Consider the following 23,283-nt stretch of genomic DNA (forward strand, 5'->3'; position numbering starts at 1 on the left):
TGAAGCCTGTGAAACTTTTTATGATGTTTGGCTTTTCTCTGAAATTGTGGCAAAAGTAAACATTTTTAGAGCATAAGACCAGGGTGAAAAAGATGCATCTGAATGTAGAGATTAATATGATGAAAGAATTTTGAGTCTAGGTGAATCTGGTAAGGAGAAATAAGCGTTTTTGACAAGAGCGCCACCTTTGGGTGCAGTACCCCAAATTTGGGTTATGGGTAGTGGGGGGTACTGGTAACAATACTTGAAAATGTCAAGTTTCTAGGACTTACGGTTTATAGGAATATAGGTGATCTAGGAAAAAAGGCCTAAGTGGTCTAACTTTATTGGCCTATATCTCTGAAATGGAACAAAATATCAAAATTCTGAGCGATAACTTTTGTGAGGCTTGGTCTAAACATTGTCTGTGAGAATTTTGGTGAAGATTCGATTCTTTTTGAAGAGTGTGAAACTTTTTATAATGTTTGGCTTTTCCATGAAATTGTGGAAAAAGTAAACATTTGTAGACCATAAGACCAGGGCCAAAAAGATGCATCTGAGTTTAGAGATTAATATTCTGAAATAATTTTGAGTCTAGGTAAATCTGGTAAGGAGAAATAAGCATAATTAACTTTTTTTTTCAATAGCGCCACCTTTGGGTGCAGTACCCCAAATTTTGGGTTATGGGTAGAGGGGGGTACTGGTAACCATACCTGAAAATTTCAAGAGTTTTGGAGTTACGGTTTAGGCTGCAGTATGACTTTTACAGAATTTTGGCCAAAAAATGAACGGTACAGAAACAATAGGGTTCCTGCAGCTACGCTGCTCGGACCCCTAATAATAATAAGAACAAATAGAAACACAATGGGTGCCTTCGCAGCTTCGCTGCTTGGCCCCCAATAATAGGAATAGGTAGAATCACTATGGGTTGCCTCGCAGCTTCGCTGCTTGGCCCCCAATGACATCTGTCATTCCCTTTAACGGCGCAAAGCGCGATATGTCAAATAAATGCATCGGTATTTTGGCATTCAACGGCGCATTTGAAGGAGGCTGCTTGCGAGACCGTATGGAATAGTCATTCTTAAACCATGCTTTACTAAAACCTAGCATAGCCTTCACGCATTTCCACTCATCTATTATTTGAACTCATTGGCAAAGTGAAACTAACTTCACCAAGGAGTCAGTCAATGACAAGACAGTTATATGCATTTACTTTCACTATTGACTGACAATGGGTTACCACCGAAAACATAGGCTGGAAAAAGCAACACTTACCCTAATATTGCTCAAATGACTGAATAAAACAACATTTATCCTGCAGAGGAGTTGCTTATATCTAGTGACAGTGCGTCTTCAGCTGTGCTCCATACGTGTCTCTTGCCTCTCCCCTAATCACTTTTAACCGTCATTACCAATTTGCAAATGATGGTGAATAACTACTACAGTATTTGTAATATCTTTATTCTAATTATGTTTCCCATTGTAATCGTGCAATTTGTAATGCTTTGCATGGACGTGCGCTGGTGTGCGTTCATGAATGATAGAAGGATGGTGCGTGCACCTGCCAATATGACTGTTGACATGCGCTCTTAAAATAGCATATGAACAACTCGCCATTGACTTCTGACCTGGGGCCTGTTGCACAAAAGCAGAATTAAGACATCCGGGATAAGTTACTGAGCTGCGCTCAATGAATCCAAAACAAGAGCGTACAGGCTTAATTGGTTGCACAACGAGCAAGCCAGGATGAGCAGACACGGATTCATCAAGCCAGGTGAAACCTATCCTGGATAAGTGCGCGCTCACAGCTCCCTCAAATAGACCCTGCCACCGATCACAGATTCACTGATTCACCATGGCAACTAGAGCAGCTTCATTGCTTCTTCTACGGTGTGAAGTAGGTAGCGATAGCCCTTTCACAACAGAACAAACAGAAACTACTCTGTTTAGGAGAATATTGCAACTAGTGCCGCGACCACCATGCGCAAAATGGTTAGGCACTCCCGTGACGTCACATTGTCGCATGACAGGTCGGAAATGGCGATATGTAAAAGTTAATTAATGATCACAAACGTTTAAATAATCACAGTGGGTCTAGTTATATGTGATAACAATGTGTAGTGGGCAGTGGAATAATTATTGGTTTCCGTTTGTGGTGACTGCTGACTGAGATAAGGGATGAGATTAAATAGATCCTGGAACTTAGCCTGGTCTGGAGCAGGCTAGCTCCAAAGAATAAATTGCCATGGTAACTTATACCATAACATATCCTGCTGCCCCCTATCCCGCTTTTGTGCAACTGGATCACGGATAAATTGAGCCAGGATAACCAAGATATCCCGGCTTAATCCCTTATCCTAGTTTTGTGCAATAGGCCCCTGGGGCCTATTGCACAAAAGCAGAATTAAGACATCCGGGATAAGTTACTGAGCTGCGCTCAATGAATCCAAAACACGATCGTACAGGCTTAATTGATTGCACAAAGAGCAAGCCAGGATGAGCAGACACGGATTCAACAAGCCAGGTGAAACCTATCCTGGATAAGTGCGCGCTCACGGCTCCCTCAAATAGACTCCGCCACCGATCACAGATTCACTGATTCACCATGGCAACTAGAGGGGCTTCATTGCTTCTTCTACGGTGTGAAGTAGGTAGATAGCCTTCTCACAACAGCAACAAACAGCAACACCTCTGTTAAGGAGAATATTGCAACTAGTTCCGCGACCACCACGCGTGAAATGGTTAGGCACTCCCGCATGCAGGTCGGGAATGGCGAGAATGTAAAAGTTAATTAATGATCACAAACGTTTAAATAATGACAGTGGGTCTAGGTATATGTGATAACAATGTGTAGTGGGCAGTGGAAAAATTATTGGTTTCCGTTTGTGGTGACTGCTGACTGAGATAAGGTATGAGATTAAATAGATCCTGGAACTTAGCCTGGTCTGGAGCAGGCTAGCTCCACAGAATAAATCGCCATGGTAACTTATACCATAACATATCCTGCTGCCCCCTATCCCGCGTTTGTGCAACTGGATCACGGATAAATTGAGCCAGGATAACCAAGATATCCCGGCTTAATCCCTTATCCTAGTTTTGTGCAACGGGCCCCTGCTAATAAGCCCAAGGGGGGACAAGGGGTATGTTTCTGAGGGACAATGTGGGACACTGCCTGGAGCGGTGATGCCCCCACCTCACGGGCAGACTCACTGATAGTGGTTTACCCATTTCTAGCACATACCACCTTACATGGTATATTAATATGCCCTATTCCCCTAAACATGTGTAATTGCTGATGTGTCATGAATAGGCCAATGTGTATTTTTTTTTCTAAATAAAGATTCATAATACTTTGAACATTCAATGAATTGACAGATGCACTTCCACTTACGATTTACTTTAGCTATTTAATTGTATTTATTTTTCATTCTTTATTCACTTTACATAAATTATATTGTAAAATTGTAGGATTAACAGGAATTGTAGTTGTTCAACACCACAGGAACAGTTAAAAAAAAAGTCTTAACTCACAACTCCAGAGGTTCACGGAACAAGAAGGGGGAGGAAGGATGGTGAACTTGCGTGTTAGTAATTCAGGCGCAGGGGAAAAAAAACTGTTCAGTGTTCTGGGTAGCCTAACGTTCACTGTAATGTTGTATGATAAAGCCACATTGGATTTGACTTCCTCCGCAATTACTTTGTTGTATGGAATAAAATAACACTGTATTTGAAAATAACAGACTTTATTTTGTTGTAGGCCTATATGTGCTTTGGGAATATTTCAGCCACCACTTGGCCTAACGTATAGGCTACCGCAGTGGATAACGTTAACGTTAGTGAAGGTAATGGTAACGTTAACACTCTTTCAAGTAGGCCTATGGCTAATGAAATCTCTGATAACAGCGCAATGAAATGTATGCTTTGTGTGGTAATGATAGATGTTTGGTAGCCTATTTGTATACTGCTAGGTCCATCATTTCCAGTGAATACATCAGTGAACATCATTCAAACACTGCTCAAGTAGCTAAATTAAATGTGTGTAATCGGTCGCGTATGTAACTCTTCTCAACTTGTACTTTGTTAAATTTAACATCCCCACAATATAAATGAGAAAACCATGTAAACAAATTACCTACGATGGACCTTACACCTAGGGAGAGGGGGGTGTAATTTAAGTCATAACTTGTGTTACCAGAGCCCGTCTACCGATTCTCTGGTGTTACGTTGAAACTATTCAGTTTGGTGCAACCCGATACATTTTAGTAGCTCGTAAACTTCAACGTAGTGCCAGTTTACGTTAGAACTAAGCTAAGATGGAACTTACGTTCAACTGGTGCAACCGGCTGCAGGATATAGCGACCAACTTTTTTTTGAGCAAGCATTGATTATGTGTGACACAGTCTCAATTTGCGGGACGCATGAATTGGGCTTCAAACGCTGTGCGCGCACGCGCTACGCGGGACGGGTGGTCACCCTAACATTTCCTGCTGCCCCTATATTTTGTGCAACTGGATCACGGATAAATTGAGCCAGGATAACCAAGATATCCTGGCTTAACCCCTTATCCTAGTTTTGTGCAATAGGCCCCTGGTTTAGGTGGTGTATGATAGCGATTTTTAGACAACGCGCCAGGCCCCTCCCTAGGTTGTTAATTGCCACACCCCTGGGCGCAATGCTTAAAAAATAAACGTGCAAAATACCGAATTAAACTTTGCGCGGGTGAATAACGAACTTTACGCCATGCGCAGGTGCCCAAAATACAGCCATATGTGTTCAACCCAGCATTTATCATATCAAGTCAAATCTGCGCAGATCTGCATCAAGTCGAACAAGCCTGTTAAGTCAGCTGCAGACACACGCACATCTCGAACGTACCCTGTTAGCTGGGTCACGTCACACCCATAGACAGTAAAAGAAAGGTCACACCCTGCTTTTATGACCGCGGAAGGAGTTGCTCGTATTGGCACAGATCAACTATCGACTACTGAAACAAATCTCTTTTGTTGTGAGTATTTCTTGCCTGTTTGATGTCATTACTCAATGTTTTTCAATGTTGCAATTATTTGGTAACCAATAACCCATATAACATGTTGATGGCAGCAGCGTGTGCAATTCAAACCTTGTGAGTTAGTTAGCCACGTTACTAGCCAAAGTTGTCAAAGGCAGAAACTTAGTATCACGATACAAAACTATGGATCAGGTCTGTCTTGTCAGCAGGTCTAGTCTAGCCATGATTCGATAGGTCAATGAACTGAAAACCTGTAGTTTCCGTGTAACTAGCTTGCGGAATGCCGAGTTTAAGAAACTACTTTCTTCGACGTTGCCTAACTTAAAGGGAGGGGAAGTGAAAACCAGCGCCCCCAGTGGTTTCGTTCCTATCGAAGAGCAGTCGCATTGTTAAGTCCCATTATGAAGGTATTTTGGTCTTGAACTCCTGAGAACTTGTGGCAATAGATGTTGTACTTGTAGCCAAAAGTCCCGTGTATCAGTACAGCAGTTAGAACTTAAATCCTTGGGTACTTGTGCCAGGGGTGGGGTGAGGTGGGTAAACTATGGGGTGTAGTGGTAAAAAAGAGGTGGGTAAACTATAAATTCTGTTATCAGGCGGACCACGGTATACCGGTGTGTATCCTGACCACCATAGGCCAGGGGTGGGCAAACTTTTTGGCTCAATCAACAGTCATTTTGTGTTCAAATATTAACTGCTTAAAAAATACTGCTAATTTGGCTGTGCCCTCTCACAGTTTATAAGTGGTCAGTAGTGGGAAGTACTGATGCCTTCATGATTTCCTTTTAAAAGTTTCTTATAAGAAGGAGATATCAATTATCAACAATGAAAAGCCAGCTGGAATCTGCTCTCTCTCCCTCTTGTGCGTGCTTAGACGCGTTCCCAATTAAATGGAGTAGCATAACGTTCAAGTTAGATCTGCTGCAATGGAGATTACAAAGAGTATCATCTCTATGTAACGTGACCAACCACAACGTCGTCTATCGCAGGAAAAATAGCAGCCTGATGACCTAATGAAATGCTTGGCGGGCTGGTTCCGGTAGTATTTGTATTAATAAAACTGGTAGCAGTTTTATTAATACAAATATATTTCCACACAGAATTGGTGTATATCTGGTTATTAGCTTTACTGCTTGTTTGAGTGGTGATGGTTAGCCCAACTTTGTTTATTCAATGGCCATTTATTCATATTCCGCTCTAAAAAGTAAAAGATTCTTGAACGCTACGCGGCTGCTCTGATTTAATTACACATACTGCCGTTAACACGTTTCTAAAATTCTAAAATGCAATATTTGACAGCTAAATGCACTGGCACAAGGTAGCACACATTTAGGGTTATCACAGCACAGTGGCCTATAGGCTAGGGGCTTTCTCCCCTCGTTGTCCCTTCTCACAGTGTTTGCATTTCTCTCCGTGGATGAGGTGAAGTCAGATTTTGTGTCTTTTGTGTATATTTATCTTAAATAATTGATTCTGCATACATTAGTATGTTTTGGTAGTGGGTTAAGTCGTAGGGGATCCACTGATATTAAGCTGCGAATGGCTGGCAGGCTACTCAGAACACTGTTTTTCCTGCCAGTGGGTCAAATTCTGTTTTTGTGACGTAACTTTAGCAATGTTGAGCAATAAGCCTACCCTTTAAATGGAATGTGTCAGACGAAATTACAGTAGCTTTAAATGTCAATGTGTGTCTGAATATTTTTTCGAAGAATAATATGTAGCATTTCTTCTGCTGTTCCAAACAGTTAAATTCACTAAAACATGGTTGTAGCTTTTCAGACCTGTTTTACATGCCATATCACATCCTTTCATCCAGGCTGTCATGTTACAAGGATACAAGGAAGTTTATTGTCACATGCATGTAGTTACTGGAAGTAAGAAATGCGGTGAAATTATGTCTGGTGTCAGCCTATTTGTGCATTTGGGTGGATGACAAATAAGCCTGAAAAAAGGAATTTTTTAAAACTTCAAATATCATCCCTAAAAAGTGTTTATATGTGTTGCTGTATCTCTAAACTTGACTAATATAAAAAAAAAAAATCAAAAAAAAAAAGTGAAATATATATTTATATGTGAATTTGTCATGTTAGTGCCTAAAATTGTCATATGGTGTGACATGACAATAATTTGAAATAAAATGAAAATTAGTAACCAGATATTTTAGCTTAATTCTGATATTTCTTGTAAGAACTCACTCAAAATTCTTGAGGTTCTTGCAGATACCATTTCCTTTGTGTGCTATTGATGTTTTAATGATTTTTCAATTATAAAGTCTTTTTTTGTGACATTATTTAATGTCACACCAAATGACATGGTGTCACGCCATACGATGGAGTGCACCACTCCACCATGTGTCAGAGCAAAACAGGGTTTTTAATGACTATAAAATAATTAACAATGAATTTTGAAGTCACTGTATGAATGGTGTATGCGTGTAACAGCAAAATAGGTGAAAGTTTAGTATTTATTTTTTAAACTTACATCGCATGGTAACATAAAAGAAAACAGTATGAGAAATATGAATTGTACAGATACATTTTTTCCCATTTATCACAGATTTAACAAAAAACATATAATATCTGAATTTAAAACATGTTTTTACAAGAACTTTTATGTAAAAATGCAATTTGGTCATAGGGTGTGACAGAAATGTCATATAGTGTGACTTTTTTTTGTGTGAAAAAAGCTGTCACACCATATGATGCAGCGTCACACTATATGACATTTTGACAGTTAAGCTAATTTTCTAGACCAGGGGTGGGCAAACTTTTTGGCTCAAGGGCCACATTGGGTTTTGAAAATTGGCCGGCGCACAACAACCCCCCCACGACACACGCATAAAAAAATACATTTTTTATAGCCTATAATTTAGTATGAAAAGTATTTGTTTTAAAATATTAATTGCTTAAAAATATTGCTAATTTTATGCTGTTTAACAAATGTATAAATTGTGCACTGTCGCTTTAAGACAGACGCTTTAATTCACGTTTATTTCTCAATGATCTTCTGCCTGCTCTCCGCTATGGCTAGTGCTGTACCTACGGCTTCCAATTCAAAGCTTTTTATATAAAAATCTAAAAAGCAGAACTCCCCTCTTGACCATGCCAATTACTCCTGACATTCTATTGTTACTTCCTGGTTAAGCAGGGTCCTCTTCACAATAATAATGTCCAAATGAATGCCCGGTCAAAATATACAATATAGTGTCACGCCATATGACAACCATTTTATGGACAAAATATATTTGATTATAACTTAGTTGGACAGCATGCATAAACATCAAAACCTTCTGTGGTTGTAAAAAACATCCAATTATTTTATATGCATGGTAAAACTTTAAAGTAATTATACTTTTTATGGATATACGCGCTTTTTAGGAAGTTCGCACACATGGTGGACAGTCACACCATATGACATTTTTTATGTTTGGATGATTATTTTAAGTCAAAAGTTAAATACAAATCCAATAAATTTAATATGACAGAACTTGAACCTACCAGACCTACAACATTTCCATAGCAATTCTTAACAATTGCCATTTTTTATAAGTGTGTGACACATGGACAGTCTGAATTCTGCTATTTGTCATCTACCCATTTATGGGGGGGGGGGGGGGTAAAAAGTGCAGTAGAAGAGGGGTTTAGTAGATTAAGTGGCAAGGGCGGCATAAGAAAGGTGGGGGAGGATTGGGATGGGGGGGGGGCACCAACAAGGAGCACCCAAGAGCAACAGGGGCAAGGAAAAACTCCCTTACCAAGGAAGAAACCTTGGGCAGGTCCATGGCTCAAGGGGCTAACCCAACTGCCAGGGGTCTTGGTGTGTGTGTTGGGGGGATGACAGGGGAGATGGGATAGTGTGCTGTGTATGTGGGGAGAGGGCAGTGTGCAATATGTGTGTTGGAGAAGCTTCCTCATGAGACAGTGTGCTGTGTATTGGCGGGGGGGGGGGGGCAGTGTGCTGTAAGTATGTTGGGGATGTGTGTTGGAGAAGCTTCCTGATGAAATAATGTGCTGTGTATGTAGGGGGGAGGGGGGGGGGGGGGCACTGTGTAATGGTAAAGGGACTTACTATTGCAAGCAGAGTACTGTATGTATGATGTATGTGAGTGATGACAGTGAAGATGTGTGTGTGGGCGGGAGGGGAGTGGAGCAGTGACTGTGTGTGTGTGTGTGTAGTGTGTGTGTGGGTAGGTGGGGGCAGTGTGCTGTAAGTGTGTTGTTCATCCATGTAGCCATAAGATTCATGTAGCACTCTATCTATAGGCCTACATGTAGGCATAGGCTTAAATCTATCCTGAAATATTAAATATTTTGCAGACGAGGGCAGCTCTATTTTAGCCTGGTCCTACCAGACTCTCGTACGAACATTTAATTTGTACAGAGCATCTGACCACTTTCCATTGCTAAGTGTTAACTTCCTTAAAGGTGAATGCTCTGTTGTAGCCACTCTGGATCTGCCATAACCAATCGCTAACGTTTGGTTAAACTAGCGCACAACCTCAACGTCACCATTCTCAGCCACCCCTTCTGTTCGCTGATTGGACAGGTTAAATTTGGCCTGAGAAAACCCGCAAATATACTGAAAAACAGACGACGTACTGAAGGAAAATGAATATTGAGCGGGAGTACAGAGCCAGGCTATCTCTATTTTCTATTTTTCCTGATTGGGCTTCTCTGTGATGATACCAAAAAATTACCTTAGCCTTAGGAATATCATCCCTGATAACTATGGCCTACTATTGTAATATTCTATTCTCGTCTGGTGTTGTTATTAATTGGAAAGACATGCTGAAAGAGATGAATAAACTGAAGGAATTAACTGTACCACACGTTTTGTGTCGACTTGGCTGATTGAGTTTTCCTCTGCCACTACCAACATTGTTGACAGTGTAGGTCCCACCCCTTCCTTGATTTCAATTGGCTAGCAATAGAGAAGTGACATTGACGAGCCCAGCGCTGTCCTAAAAGCACTCAAGAGCGCTGCGGGAAAAAACGGTCAGCGCCGAGGGCTTTTTTCCGCCGAGGGCACTGAGCGCTGTAAACGCTGAACTTCATAGGATTTGTATTGAAAATAGCTGCCGTCGGCGCAAAAAACTCATTTGGTGGATTCAGGCCCTAATAAGACCGGTCTAGTTTGCATTCTCATGAACTTGAACTGTTTTCAGTTTGGTTAGATATTTAATTATTGTTTGCAACACATAATGTTGAGATTAAAGAAAAAACTATTTGAATAATGAAGTGAAATCTCTGAACTCCAAATATCAATTCAACAAATTACTGTAAAGATACAATGACATGTTTACAGACTGTTTTGGACACTATGGCAATAAACTTGAACTTTAAGCGTTTCCATGCAGTCCTATGTGAACCATTTTCTGTGGTATTCTGATGGGATTTTCAACATGTACTGAGAATGTCTGTAATGAATACATTCCCCCCAATAAAATACATACACCCCAATAAAAATCAATATCTCTGACACTTTTGTCTCCCCCTCCCTTTCACATGTACACAGCATATGTAAGCCCCCGAAACACCAACCCGATTATCGGACGTCGTCGGACAGTCGGGCGAGGTCGGTGACTCAAGTCGGTTCGGTGTGTCCTGTGCCGACGTCAGTTGGAGTTGGCGTCGGCGTTCATTTTGCCCTATTTTACATGTTGAATCGGCCAAAGGCAGTCGGCCTCAATGACCAATCTGATTGGTGGAGTGCTAGAACCCTTGAAGAGCCTAAACATTATTAGTAGGCCTATGACCATTAGCTCTACATTCAGCGATGTAAAGTTATGAACCCATTTTGATAAACTATCCTAACATATTTTCGCTAGAGCTATAGACTACCACACAGTTGCTGAACGTATGTTATTCAGGTTAGTTTGCAAAAACATACAAGTTTAACCAAAGTCCTTAGTTGCTACCTAGCTAGCGAACATTCCCATTCACTTTTTGTTTACTGCTAATGTTAGCTAGCTAGCTCGGTTAACGGGCAAAAATAAATGATTTATTCCGTGTCCGAAAGAGTGTTTCATTGGCATCACACACAAGCAATGACAATAACATAGTACACATTATATATTTATAAATATGTTCTTGTTGCTAGTGCCATTCCATTGCCAGACTAGTGTCAGTCCATTGGCTGCTGTTATGTAATTATGCTGTTATGTAAATGTATTATGTCTCGCGCACACGCAGAACGTATGCTCGGCGTCGCTTCGGTGTGTTCCGCGGCACTTTTTTGACCGACTTGGGGAAGACGGGATCCGACCAGGGGGTCAGGATTTGAAGGGTTAGCTTCAGCCACTTAGCATGGCATTTGGCCGCCGACATTTTTGAAAATATGGCGTTACATGGTTGCAACTTCCGGCACCAGTTTTTACATGCTGATTGGTAGATGACAGCTCATGCACGAGTTTAGTGTTGGGCACGAGCGTCCTCGCCCGTCCATATTGGTTTGCTTTTCTGGAAGACGACAAATAAAACAACTAACTACTTGGATTAAGCTACTGATACTTGACTTAATGCCTACATGGTTTAGGCTGTATTACCGCACTTTGTGGTAAATAAAAGAAAAATGTTAATGTTGTCATATTATGCTATTATTTGCCGTATATGCGGGGTACCAATTACCTTAAAGTAACTGACTATGACCATACACTTTGCCAGATGCATATCAATGACCTATATCCAATTATTAGCCTACTGATTGCGTTCTGTATGAAGACTATTTTAAAACGCACAGGCTGTAGTTCTGTAGAACGCAACGTCTGGATCATGTAACCTATGTCTCCCCAAGTGTTTTAAAACGAAACAAATGTCAATGACTTATTTCGTTTGCTTTCTTGCAACATATTAGGCTATGCATTTGATGTAAATGTTCAGGCTGCCAGTCGAGGCAAAAGCCATATGTCCAACAACAGTTGCAGACTCTATGCCTGCTCGAACCACAATACCCGAGGGATGTGCGCTTCTATCGGAAGTTTAACTTGCATTGGCTTCATTCCGTCTGCCTGCAAATGTAGCCTAGGCTTAACAAGCTGCAAATTCACACTGGGTGCAGCAAAAATCCCAGCTATCCACAAGTTTCTTCGTCCCATGTCTACATAATTATAGTCATTTTCGTTGAATAGCTTATTGCGCAATATAGTATACAGCCTGTCCAAATATACTGTAACATTTAGGGATCATTATTTGTGTAGCCTAAAGTGAGTCAATATTGATTCGCATTGTTTATTATCACATATGAACATCACATTAAATAACCTAGGACTTCAGAGACAGGGCAAACTTCTACCACCGTTCCCAAAATGTTATCCCAACCAATGAAATACATTGCGCTTATAACGAGGTGAAGTGAAGCACGTTCACGAACAACTTCTTTCCCAGATAGCAAAGGGGCGTTGACGGGCGTTGAATCCACGTTTGTTTGAAGCGGCGGAGGTTGATTCAACGTGGATTCAACGCCCCTGTGCTATCAGGGTTTCCTCTGAGGGAATGTCCAATCTTCATCAACGACATACCGTTGTACCTTACGTTGTCTCTGTCTGTAACGTGGATTCTAATAGGCTAATTCTACCTGGTGCCGGAAACGAACACCCATGAAACGCCATTTTCATAAAGATGGCTGCGGTCAATTTCAAACTTTTTTGGCTGAAGTAGCTAGCCTAGCATGGGCCATTGAAATGAATGGGGGCGGGACTTAGTCACTCTCTCCAGTTATATATAATACCTCCATGGATCCGACTGATCAGTGCATAGACTGTTCTATATATACAGTCTATGGATCAGTGCGACTGCTTTTCTGCCAACGGTCGGTCGTCAGGTTGGTGTGTCCCGGCCCTAACAGACAACACAAACAACACTTGACTGCAACGGCAAGGTGCTAGGTTTGTTGTTATGGTAATCGAACCACACGCTCAACCATAGTGTCAGCACTCTTTTACACCTCCCTCCCCTTTGAGAAGCGTGGCCATGTGATTCACACACACACACGTGTCCTTCATGCATCCACCAGTCATACTTATCCCATCCCAGGGTGCCCCACACACTAATGCTTCACCCATCCGTTTCATCACAGAGAGGTCCCAGGGGATCCCTCATACGGCTCACACACCAGGCACTGATGGCCTTATGCCAACTAAAGTGTTTTTATAGTAGAAATGTTAAGGTGTGGTCATTTGATTATTGTGTTGCCATTTCATTTTTGTATGATCTCATCAAGCACTGATGTCATCATATTTTTATGTAATTGCGAACACTTGCCATTCTAGAAAGAAAATATTGATTGATAAAAGATAATTTTCTCTTTTCTCTCAATTTAGGTGAGGATGGCAAGTGATGGCAACCCAAAATGCTAAAAGCATGTACATGAAATGTAGTTTGCAAACTGTGATTTTGTATTTGTAAAGAAAATGGCCCGAAGTGTGAACTTCAACCCATATTCACACCACCTTGAAGCTGAAATGGAGTAAGTACATGTATACACACTCCTACACAGATATTTTCCTATTTTCAAGTAAAAGTATAAAATATACCTGCAAGTGGTGATGACAGCCCCGAGCACCTACAGTTCCGTGACATTTTGTCATTCAACAATGCACTCACATGTGATGTGTACCTCAGATGCGCACAGACGTGTAGAAATTTAACAAAAATGTTCGACATCACAAACCTTACTTACTAGGCTCCTGATGGTGACAGTTTTTTCACATGCAGATGGCCTTGAGGTAGCCTAAAAGCATAAATAATTCAAGCATAAGTACAAAAATGTTGAAGTTGTAGTGCCACTTATAGGCAGAAGTCACCTTTCATTACCTTTGATCTACTGTATCTCAACATATAATATGACAATGGGGTGGGGGTGTATGATCGACCCTCACAATATAAACTCAGGACATACTACAAGTACTGTAATAATAAAAATCCTTTCAGAATGATAGGGTTTAGCACTTTTAGTGCTGGCCACAGCTGGTACGGCCGGGAGTTTTTTGTTTTTTAAGTGTTGTTTACAGGGCTTTGAACCGGTTCAAGGAACGAAAACCGGGAACTTTTTGTATTTTACAGGGAACAGAAACGAAACCGGAAACGTTATTATTTTTTATGTTCTGGAACAGGAACACTTATTTAAAAATAATGGTAACCGGTTAATACCGGTTTTATTTCGTTCCTCAAAGTTTCCGTTGCCTAATTAACTAAAAAAAAAAAAGTAATTATTTTCCTGCGCACGTTACCATGACGGCTGAGGTTCACTTCCTGTGTGACATCACATCAGACATTCGCTGACTGAATGGAGAGAAAGCGGTGGATTACAAAGTCTCCACTCCACATCTTAAATAAGAGGTAAATTACGATCCATCGTTAATTAAAACGCTCATTCCAAACACAATATCAATAGCTATATTTGTTGACTCCACGTTAATGATGGACTAGCGAAACATTAGGCCTACTGGATGGCCTTTCCCCCCGACAGTTGGAATTTGTTGTTGCCCGAGTGGCATAACCACGTGTCTTAATGTCGTTACGTTTGTGTGGAAATTTTCTCTTTTAACAATAAACTACACATTTGAAATAATTATAGGCCTATTTAATTATTATTATTATTAATAATATAATTATTATTATGTAATAATGGTTGTAATATTATTACATTTGGTTTAAGCTGGATGAGAAAGATGTGACATAATTCTATAGCATTAAACAGCTGACAGGAACGAAATTAACCGCTCCGGGAACAGTATTTTTTTGTTCTAACCGGTTCGGGAACGTCAATTTATTGGTGGAACTCATAACCGGAAACGTTATAATTCCGTTTCTGTTCGGAACGAACCGATTGGAAAAAAAAATCGGTTCAAAGCCCTGGTTGTGGACAAGAGGACCCCGCACATAGGAACTACAAAGTGTCTGAGGCAGTTTGAGGACAGGAAAGGGTGTATCAAAGGATCAAAAAAGTAGCAGACAAAGAGAATCGTTGATAAATAATAACGCAATATGCTTGTTCCTTAATCTCATCACGATTAACCCATTAACGCTGACAGCCCTACATATTAAACAATAGGTACCATATGTATATGTAAACACATACTAAATGTCTGTTAAAACATGAGGAATTTGTTGCCGTTTATGTCATCCTTGGCCACATATCTGTATATCTTTGCACTTTACTTTTTACTGTTTTATCTTTTGTTAAGTGTTGAGTTGGTTCTGAGACTATGAATTTCATTACTGGTAATTATGATGTTGTCAAGTGTATATGGTTGTAAACTTAAAGTTGAATTCAAGATTGGCCTACAAGGTAATTTTGGCAAAAAAATCTATTATAAAATCTATTATTTTAGTTTCATCTCAATTGGACATACGGTTCCTGGCTCACTGTCTCAACCCCCCCCCCCCACCCACCCCAGAAGCCCCATTGATGAAGCAGCAGTTCATGACTCCTTCAGTCACTTGATAGAGGAACAGGTTCAGGGCTTTCCAAACGCCCTAGAAATGGATCAGTTGGAACTTGACGATGAGGCCAGAGGTACAGCATCTTTATCTACTCTCTATTAATCCATAACAAATTAGTATGACTGCTGCTGCTGCTACAGTAATCTTTGTCAATGTTTTTTTTCCCCTTCTGTCTCCAGTCCACATAAAACTTTGCATGAGCTCCAACCACAGAGTGGTTACTATTATTGTCATTATCAAGAATCCAAATTCAGTAGACATCTGTTTTCTCCCTGACCATTATCTTTAAAATTTGTTTAAAAAACTTTTGCATTTTTGACTTTCAGCTTGCATTGGTGGGGTTCATTAGTGTATTCAGACTATCATTCTGCTGTTGTTTCTACTGTACTGTATTAAAACAAAGAATATTGATCAATATTGAATTAACATTTAATTTGTACTGACTGTCATATGCTCTAACATCTAACCTAGTAAATGGTTTTCAAGGTTTCAATGGTTTTACTGTAGGTCTATGTAATCTGAATAATCATACTGTAAGTAATTTGTATTTTTTTTTTTTAACTAATACAATGTTTTACACAGCAGCCTTTTTGCATTTTCATGCAATGGTAATTCCTTCCGTGGAATTACAGGGTGTCCGCGCGGTAGTAAAAGGTAGTAAAAGGTAGTAAATAGAATCTACCAAAATTAAGGCCCTTGAAAGGTAGTAAAAGGTAATAAATGCAATTTGACTTGGTAGTAAATGTTTCATCACCTATATATATAATGAGTTTACATTTTTTGCTTAATATTTGTGTCATGTTTTAACTTCATCTTACCTAATTAAAAAATATATACGTGCTAACAGGACCTGAGTCAGTCGGAGTTGATAGCAATGGCGTAAAAGTAAATTGTGTAGAGTTCCGTGGTTGACAGCCTATCAGCGACGCCAACAACATTTTCGCCTCAGTTAATATTACCAGGGATGCAAACAGCGCGCTTTTCGGTGCCTCCTTCACGTTCCTTTGGGCGACTTATATGAATCGTGCAGATCCGAAGAGTTTTTTTGGGCGGGGGATGCAGGGATGCTTTTTGGCGACTCGTTTTTTTTCACGTCATCTAGGCCCTACCGCAGGCTACCAGAGGAACCAGAGCAGCGTGTTTATCATATGGGCCTGCTGGTCAAATGCCCGGTGCTTCTGTCACTCATCTGATAATATTTGTTCATGTAGCAAAGGAGCGGTAGATGTAGGCTAGCCTATCACTCTGATAGCAGCTAAGAAAATATAGGCTACACTCACTCCATTAGGAGGCAACTCTCAGTTCACACTAGGCTATTTCAGCTGGAAGTTTTAACAACTGTGTACTTGACTAGTGTGTAAGCTTTCGTTCAGCTGACAGTGGCGCTGCCATCTGACTGATCATCCAGAACCGTGCAATAATGAAATTATTCCACCTAACACTGTTTACTCTGAATGATTCCGGACTTCGACGCAATTGGATACAGTGTTGGGAGTAACGGCGTTTAAGTATAACGGCGTTACTAACGGCGTTAATTTGTCAATAACGGAGTAATCGAATTAATTACTTTTTACAACGTTACAACGCCGTTAACGTTACTGGACGTTAAATGCGGTGCGTTACTTACTTTGCATTGATTGAATAAACTGTGTAATCCGAACGCACCCCTGGCTCACAGCTAGTGAGGAGGTGGGTTAATAACGACGTAAGCGATTAGGATTGGCTAAGGCACAGTCATGTTTCATGATAGCCAATCAGAGCCAGTGTTTTTACACACTTGCCAGCACACGCGCCACACACATGCAACAGCTAAATAAAAGTAGAGATTCGATGAAACAGCAGAGGTCAGGAGCAATCCGATGAAAAGTTGGCATTTTCAAGGTGGAGATATAAGCACTACTTCAAATTCATTGTGGTCAAAGGCAAGAACGTGCATGTAATGTGTACATTATGTCCAGGAGCGAAGACTTTGTTAACATCCGTTGTAAGCAACTCTAATTTAATGAGGCATCTCACACACGCTAGTGGCCAAAAACACCGATAGCCCCCCTTCACCAGAGATGATAGCTCGCCATCCACTAGCAAAGAAGGACTCGGAGCAATGTCCTCCAAGCAGCAAAAGCTAGATATTTCTGCCTCACAACAAAAACCTATGACACAGGCTGAAGTCAACCGTAGGTCTGTCGATGTACAATTTCCCCTTGGGGATTAATAAAGTATCTATCTATCTATCTATCTATCTATCTATCTATCTATCTAATAAATATCGAAAGTTATGTAGCCTACAAACACCTGTCTGTTCTACTAATTTCAACTGGCTTTTCAAAACTGCTCAAAAAATCCAAATTCTTTGACATATAGCAACTTTTTTTTTAACAGTAACGCAAATAGTTACTTTCCCTGGTAACGAGTTACTCTTATCATAGAGTAATTCAGTTACTAACTCAGTTACTTTTTGGAACAAGTAGTGAGTAACTATAACTAATTACTTTTTTAAAGTAACGTTCCCAACACTGATTGGATAACACTATGACCAATGTTTAATGACCTCCAACGTTGCAGCGCCGTCGTCATCAGTTTAGCTCGCCTCTGGCCCGCCTATATCAAATACGCCGATTAGATTGGTTCACCGGGATGCAAAGGGTAAAAGTAAGAAACTGGTGTTATGGATGTGACGTGTCTGAACCAGTCCTCCACAAACTACATAAAACACATAATTAAGTAGTACATTTTGATGTTAAACAATTGAAATAGTAATAATGAAAAACTAGCGATGAAATTATTGCTTCCTCAGTGACCACTAAGATCCACAGAAAGAATCAGGACAACAAGTAATTTAAAATATAAAAAATTAAAAAATATATATTTTTTTTACCGTCATAAATTTTGGTCAGTGATTCACGGGTTACTGAAACACCAGGGAACATGAAACTTGGTACTAGCCACTCCCCCACCGCGCTAGATTAAATGACTAGCCCTACCTGAACCGTTGCACCCAAGATGGCAAAATATTTATGGTATGTTAGTCTCAAGAGCCCGCATCAACCTAGCCCATACCCATTCATTTGTGATTTGCACATACAGTACATGCATGCACTTATTACTTATAAACAAAAGCAAACTCACACATGCACACACTCATTTACATGCACATGAGTTGCAGGAGTAAGAGATGGAGACACATTGACAAGCGTGATTTATTTTTGCGAATAGAATATGCAGGACTGAGAGGCGGTCATATTTTGTACCGCTATGCGGTACATCTAATTTATTGCTGCCGTTATTCATGTTACTCTGTGGGTATTAGCTACAGAGGATCTGACACTTCAAATGCTGGCATATCGTGTTGTACCTTTGTCAATATGGGAGCGACACTTTTAAAATTAAACTGTGTTAATAGGCTAGTGACAAATGGTCAGAAAGGGCTTTAGTTTTTGAGATACCCCTACCGGAGGTAGAACTAAACCCCACAATGTTTTTCCTCATCTCTAAGGTCTCCCATATATGAAATGGATTCTTGGCTAAAAATATTTTACTGCTAAGATTGTTAAATTAACAGATATTGTTATACACCCCCAAACCAAAAAAGGACTAAAATATAGCCTGTCCGTATTGGAGTTAAGGCATATAAATTAGTGCAGATCAATCACACAAGCTCTGAGAGCTTTGAAACTTGGCATGTTCATAGTCAGGAAGTTGCTTTACCTACTAGAAAAGACTGGATGTGAATATCTTGATGTATGGAATGAATAGAGACATGTAAACATACACCTAAAATAAGCGGACATGCAAAAAATGAATATCTGTGCAGAATGTTTTCATTTACTTTGTAGCTGCTTTACCAGGGATTATCATAGAAACACATATGATGGCTTGTTGGAAAGGTGGGGTTGTTCTGAATCCAACAATACCAAATATGTAAATATAGTATGACGAATCAGGGTGTTCTGTCACTCAATGTATGAGGTGTCCAAAATGAAAGAAAACGGAACACTGGCAAAATACAGTCTCAAGTCCAAATCACATTATCAGTGGTGAGAAGAATGTTGACAAATTTATTGTTACTGCAAGGTAAGTGCTGCTCTATATTTACATTTAATAATGATACATTTCATATGTCCCAGTATTAAACAATTCATATGAAACACAGATCCAACTGAATCAGGTTAACATTGGAATGGAACACCTTTATTAAAATATTGTAACGATTTGATAGGGACACACACATTTGTCCAATAAAAAGGTTTATTTGCTGAGAACGAGAGCAGGGACACAGACACAGAACACAATGCATACGGAGCAGGTCAAGCACGCACACACACTACACATACAGGGGAGGACGCAGCCCCCCACACAAAAAGGGTCACACACGAGGGAGAACTAAAAGGGGAACATGTTACACTAAAGACACTTTACACTTATAACTTACGAGAATAACGACATAAACCCCCCAAATGTTCGCTCTCGTATCCCAGGATGCCCTGCGCGGGAGAACGCTTACACTGTCTTTCTGCGCCGACGCTACATAGCTCCCCCAACAAGCCATTGCCGTCCTCGGCAACGACCACAAGGTAGCCACATGCTAACGTCGGTGCGCGTCGCCCGCCACTCAGTCCAGTGCGACAGTACCGCCAAATCACGTGGGGTGCACGCCGCAGGAGCTCACTCAACGGGGCGCCACGCTGCTAGCAATCCAGTACGGGCGTGCTAGCAGCCACGTGGCCGACCCGCTCGTCACCAGCTCCCTCTCAGCAGCCGCCCTCAGGCTGCACTTTCCGCGGCGTGTCACCGCGGCACTCCTCCTCTCCTGGCGGGGCCCTAGGTGGCCTTTTCAACCGTCGACACTGTACCAAGCACCGGGGTTCGAGGGGGGTCAGATGAAGCTGCACCAACGCCACTCCGCTCCGTCGAGTAACCGACCAGGACAGACAGGCACCGACTCCGCAGCAACCGGACCGCGCTGAGCTCTCCCGCTGCAGTTACCGTCTTCGGCGTCCCTCCTCGTGTTGCCATCTCGCAGAGCCGTCCTGCTCTGCTCCCGGCCCGTTCCACTCCCTCGCGGCCTCAGCGAAGGCACGACCCCCAAGATGGCCATGCTATCGAACTCCACACACAAACTTTTTTCAAAAGGCGCCGGCCAACAGGCCAACTAGAACGGGCGCCCACACAGCACGGTGCCTCTCACCCGCACCCAAACGTTTTTAAAGTTCAGAGGGCCTTTCCGTCGAAGCTGCCCCACCGTCGTGAGTTCGCTTCTGACACCAATGTAACGATTTGATAGTGACACACACAGTTGTCCAATCAAAAGGTTTATTTGCTGAGAACGAGAGCAGGGACACAGACACAGAACACAATACACACGGAGCAGGTCAAGTACACACAAACACTCCACATACAGGGGAGGACGCAGCCCCCCACACAAAAAGGGTCACACACGAGGGAGAACTAAAAGGGGAACATGTTACACTAAAGACACTAACTTTACACTTATAACTTAAGAGAATAACGACATAAACCCCCCAAATGTTCGCTCTCGTATCCCAGGATGCCCAGCGCGGGAGAACGCTGACACTGTCTTTTTGCGCCGACGCTACAATATTTATATTCACTTGAATTTTGTTTTGGTCAAGTCATTACTGAATAATGGAAAATAATATTGTTAGCTTTTGTCTGTCCAGACCAGCAGTGGACACAGTGGCCTACACTGCTTACTTCACGCCTAAGTAGCTAAACAGTTAGTTGTAGAAACTACTTTCCCTAGCTAAGAAAGTACTTAGCCCTCTGACCAATGTTGCACGTGTAATTCAACTTGATTTGCATTTCAATGAAAATTCTGCAATGTATATCATTTTTTTTTCACTAGTCTTTTGAATTATGGAGAATGTCTTACAGGCATTGGATCCAAAGATTTGTATCATTTGTGGGAAACCTTTTGAAAAGGGCAAGAAAAAAGATCCCTATGTCCAAAACCCTACAGTAGAAGGCCTCCAACGCATACTTACCCTTGCTCAGCAGAGAGAGAGATGGTGATGTCCATAAAACTCTGGCTCCATATACAGATGATATTTCCTCCAAAATCAAAGTTTCATATCATGTAGAGGGAACTACTGCAGTAAGACAAAAATCAGTGAGCAGCAGCAAGTTGGAAATGTTGAGAGTGAGAGCACATCTGCACCAAGAAGGCTGAGTAGGGCTGATACAACATCATTTCAAATACTGAGAGATTGTTTCATTTGTGGGAAGGCCAGCTCTAGATCAGAACCTCTGACAGCCAATTCGACGGGTACAGGGGCAATGTAAATTATAGGCCAAGTATACTTGCGTATACAAGGAATTTGGTCTCTGCATTTATCCCATCCGTGAATTAGTGAACACACAGCACACAGTGAACACAATGAGGTGAAGCACACACTAATCTGGAGCAGTGAGCTGCCTTATTACAGTGGTGCTCGGGGAGCAGTGAGGGGTTAGGTGCCTTGCTTAAGGGCACCGTGGATGTGGGCATGGGAGAGCAGTGCTTAACCACTTCCCCCGCCTTTTTTCCCTTCTGGGTCGGTTAGCCCGAACCCACAGGGTGTCTTCATTTTGGTAAAAGTTGTCGATGGCTGCATCAACAATTCCATGTTCAGCAACTCAAGTGAGAACAGTTGGGATGTAGACACCACTGTCCTTGATCTATATTTCTTGTGTTGACACACCTTCATGCTTAGCAATGGTCTTTAGTATGTTCTCATAGCTATCAGTCAAAGAGTTGAGAGTCCTCACTTTCCTACCTTTGGACAATACTGTTTTATCAATGTCTTCAGTGAGCTTAATAAAGGCTTTGTTATAGACATTGGTCTGCTTCTTTATTCTTTTCTATGGCTTGCTATGTTTCATTTAGAGATGTAGTGTGCAAGGCATTTTATGGTATTTGGTATCATGCAAAGAGATCTGGGCATGAAAGAATTTGAAGATGTACATCTTCATCAAGCCTTTCAGAAGCTGCCCGAAGGACCTTGTCTCTGGTACTTGCGACTGTTCCAGTTGAAATTGCTGTCAGAGGTTCTGGTTTAGAGCTGGCCTTCCCACAGATGAAACAATCTCTCTGTATTGGAAATTATGTTGTATCAGCCCTACTCGGCCTTCTTGGTGCAGATGTGCTCTCACTCTCAACATTTGCAACTTGCTGCTGCTCACTGATTTTTGTCTTACTGCAGTAGTTCGCTATACATGATACATGATATGAAACTTTGATTTTGGAGGAAATATCATCTGTATATAGAGCCAGAGTATTATGGACATCTCCATCTCTCTCTCTGCTGAGCAAGGGTAAGTATGCGTTGGAGGCCTTCTACTGTGGGGTTTTGGACATACATAGGGATCTTTTTTCTTGCCCTTTTCAAAATGTTTCCCACAAGCTTTGGATCCAATGTCTGTAAGACATTCTCTACAATTCAAGAGACTGGTGAAAAGGAAAAATTTCAGAATTTTCATTGAAAGGCAAATTAAGTTGAATTACACATGTAACATTGGTCAGAGGGCTAAGTACTTTCTTAGCTAGGGAAAGTAGTTTCTACAACTAACTGTTTAGCTACTTAGGCGTGAAGTAAGCAGTGTAGGCCACTGTGTCCACTGCTGGTCTGGACAGACAAAAGCTAACAATATTATTTTCCATTATTCAGTAATGACTTGACCAAAACAAAATGCAAGTGAATGTAAATATTTTAATAAAGGTGTTCCATTCCAATTTTAACCTGATTCAATTGGATCTGTGTTTCATATGAAATGTATCATTATTAAATGTAAATATAGAGCAGCACTTACCTTGCAGTAACAATGAATTTGTCAACATTCTTCTCACCACTGATAATG

At 41.1% G+C, this 23,283-nt stretch overlaps 1 protein-coding gene across 2 annotated transcripts in view; it reads left to right on the top strand.

Annotated features, from left to right (window-relative positions):
• The first annotated feature begins 4,893 nt into the window (after positions 1 to 4,893).
• The window catches only part of tmc6b (transmembrane channel-like 6b), a 90,417-nt gene continuing 72,027 nt past the window's right edge, over positions 4,894 to 23,283 (top strand). The window contains exons 1-3 of one of the 2 annotated variants that reach the window (XM_076277752.1): positions 4,894 to 4,984; positions 13,305 to 13,450; positions 15,318 to 15,502. In XM_076277752.1, the coding sequence (XP_076133867.1) occupies positions 13,395 to 13,450; positions 15,318 to 15,502 (241 nt within the window). In that variant the 5' untranslated portion in view covers positions 4,894 to 4,984; positions 13,305 to 13,394. The remainder of the gene's footprint in view (positions 4,985 to 13,304; positions 13,451 to 15,317; positions 15,503 to 23,283) is intronic. The other variant, XM_076277753.1, reaches the window with a different exon arrangement.

Source organism: Alosa pseudoharengus, unplaced genomic scaffold, assembly GCF_046254945.1.
Source record: "Alosa pseudoharengus isolate Yale_2024_CS ecotype anadromous, Long Island Sound unplaced genomic scaffold, YU_APseudo_1.1 YU_APseudo_1.1_scf_11, whole genome shotgun sequence".
In the NCBI taxonomy this organism is placed as follows: Eukaryota; Metazoa; Chordata; class Actinopteri; order Clupeiformes; family Clupeidae; genus Alosa; species Alosa pseudoharengus.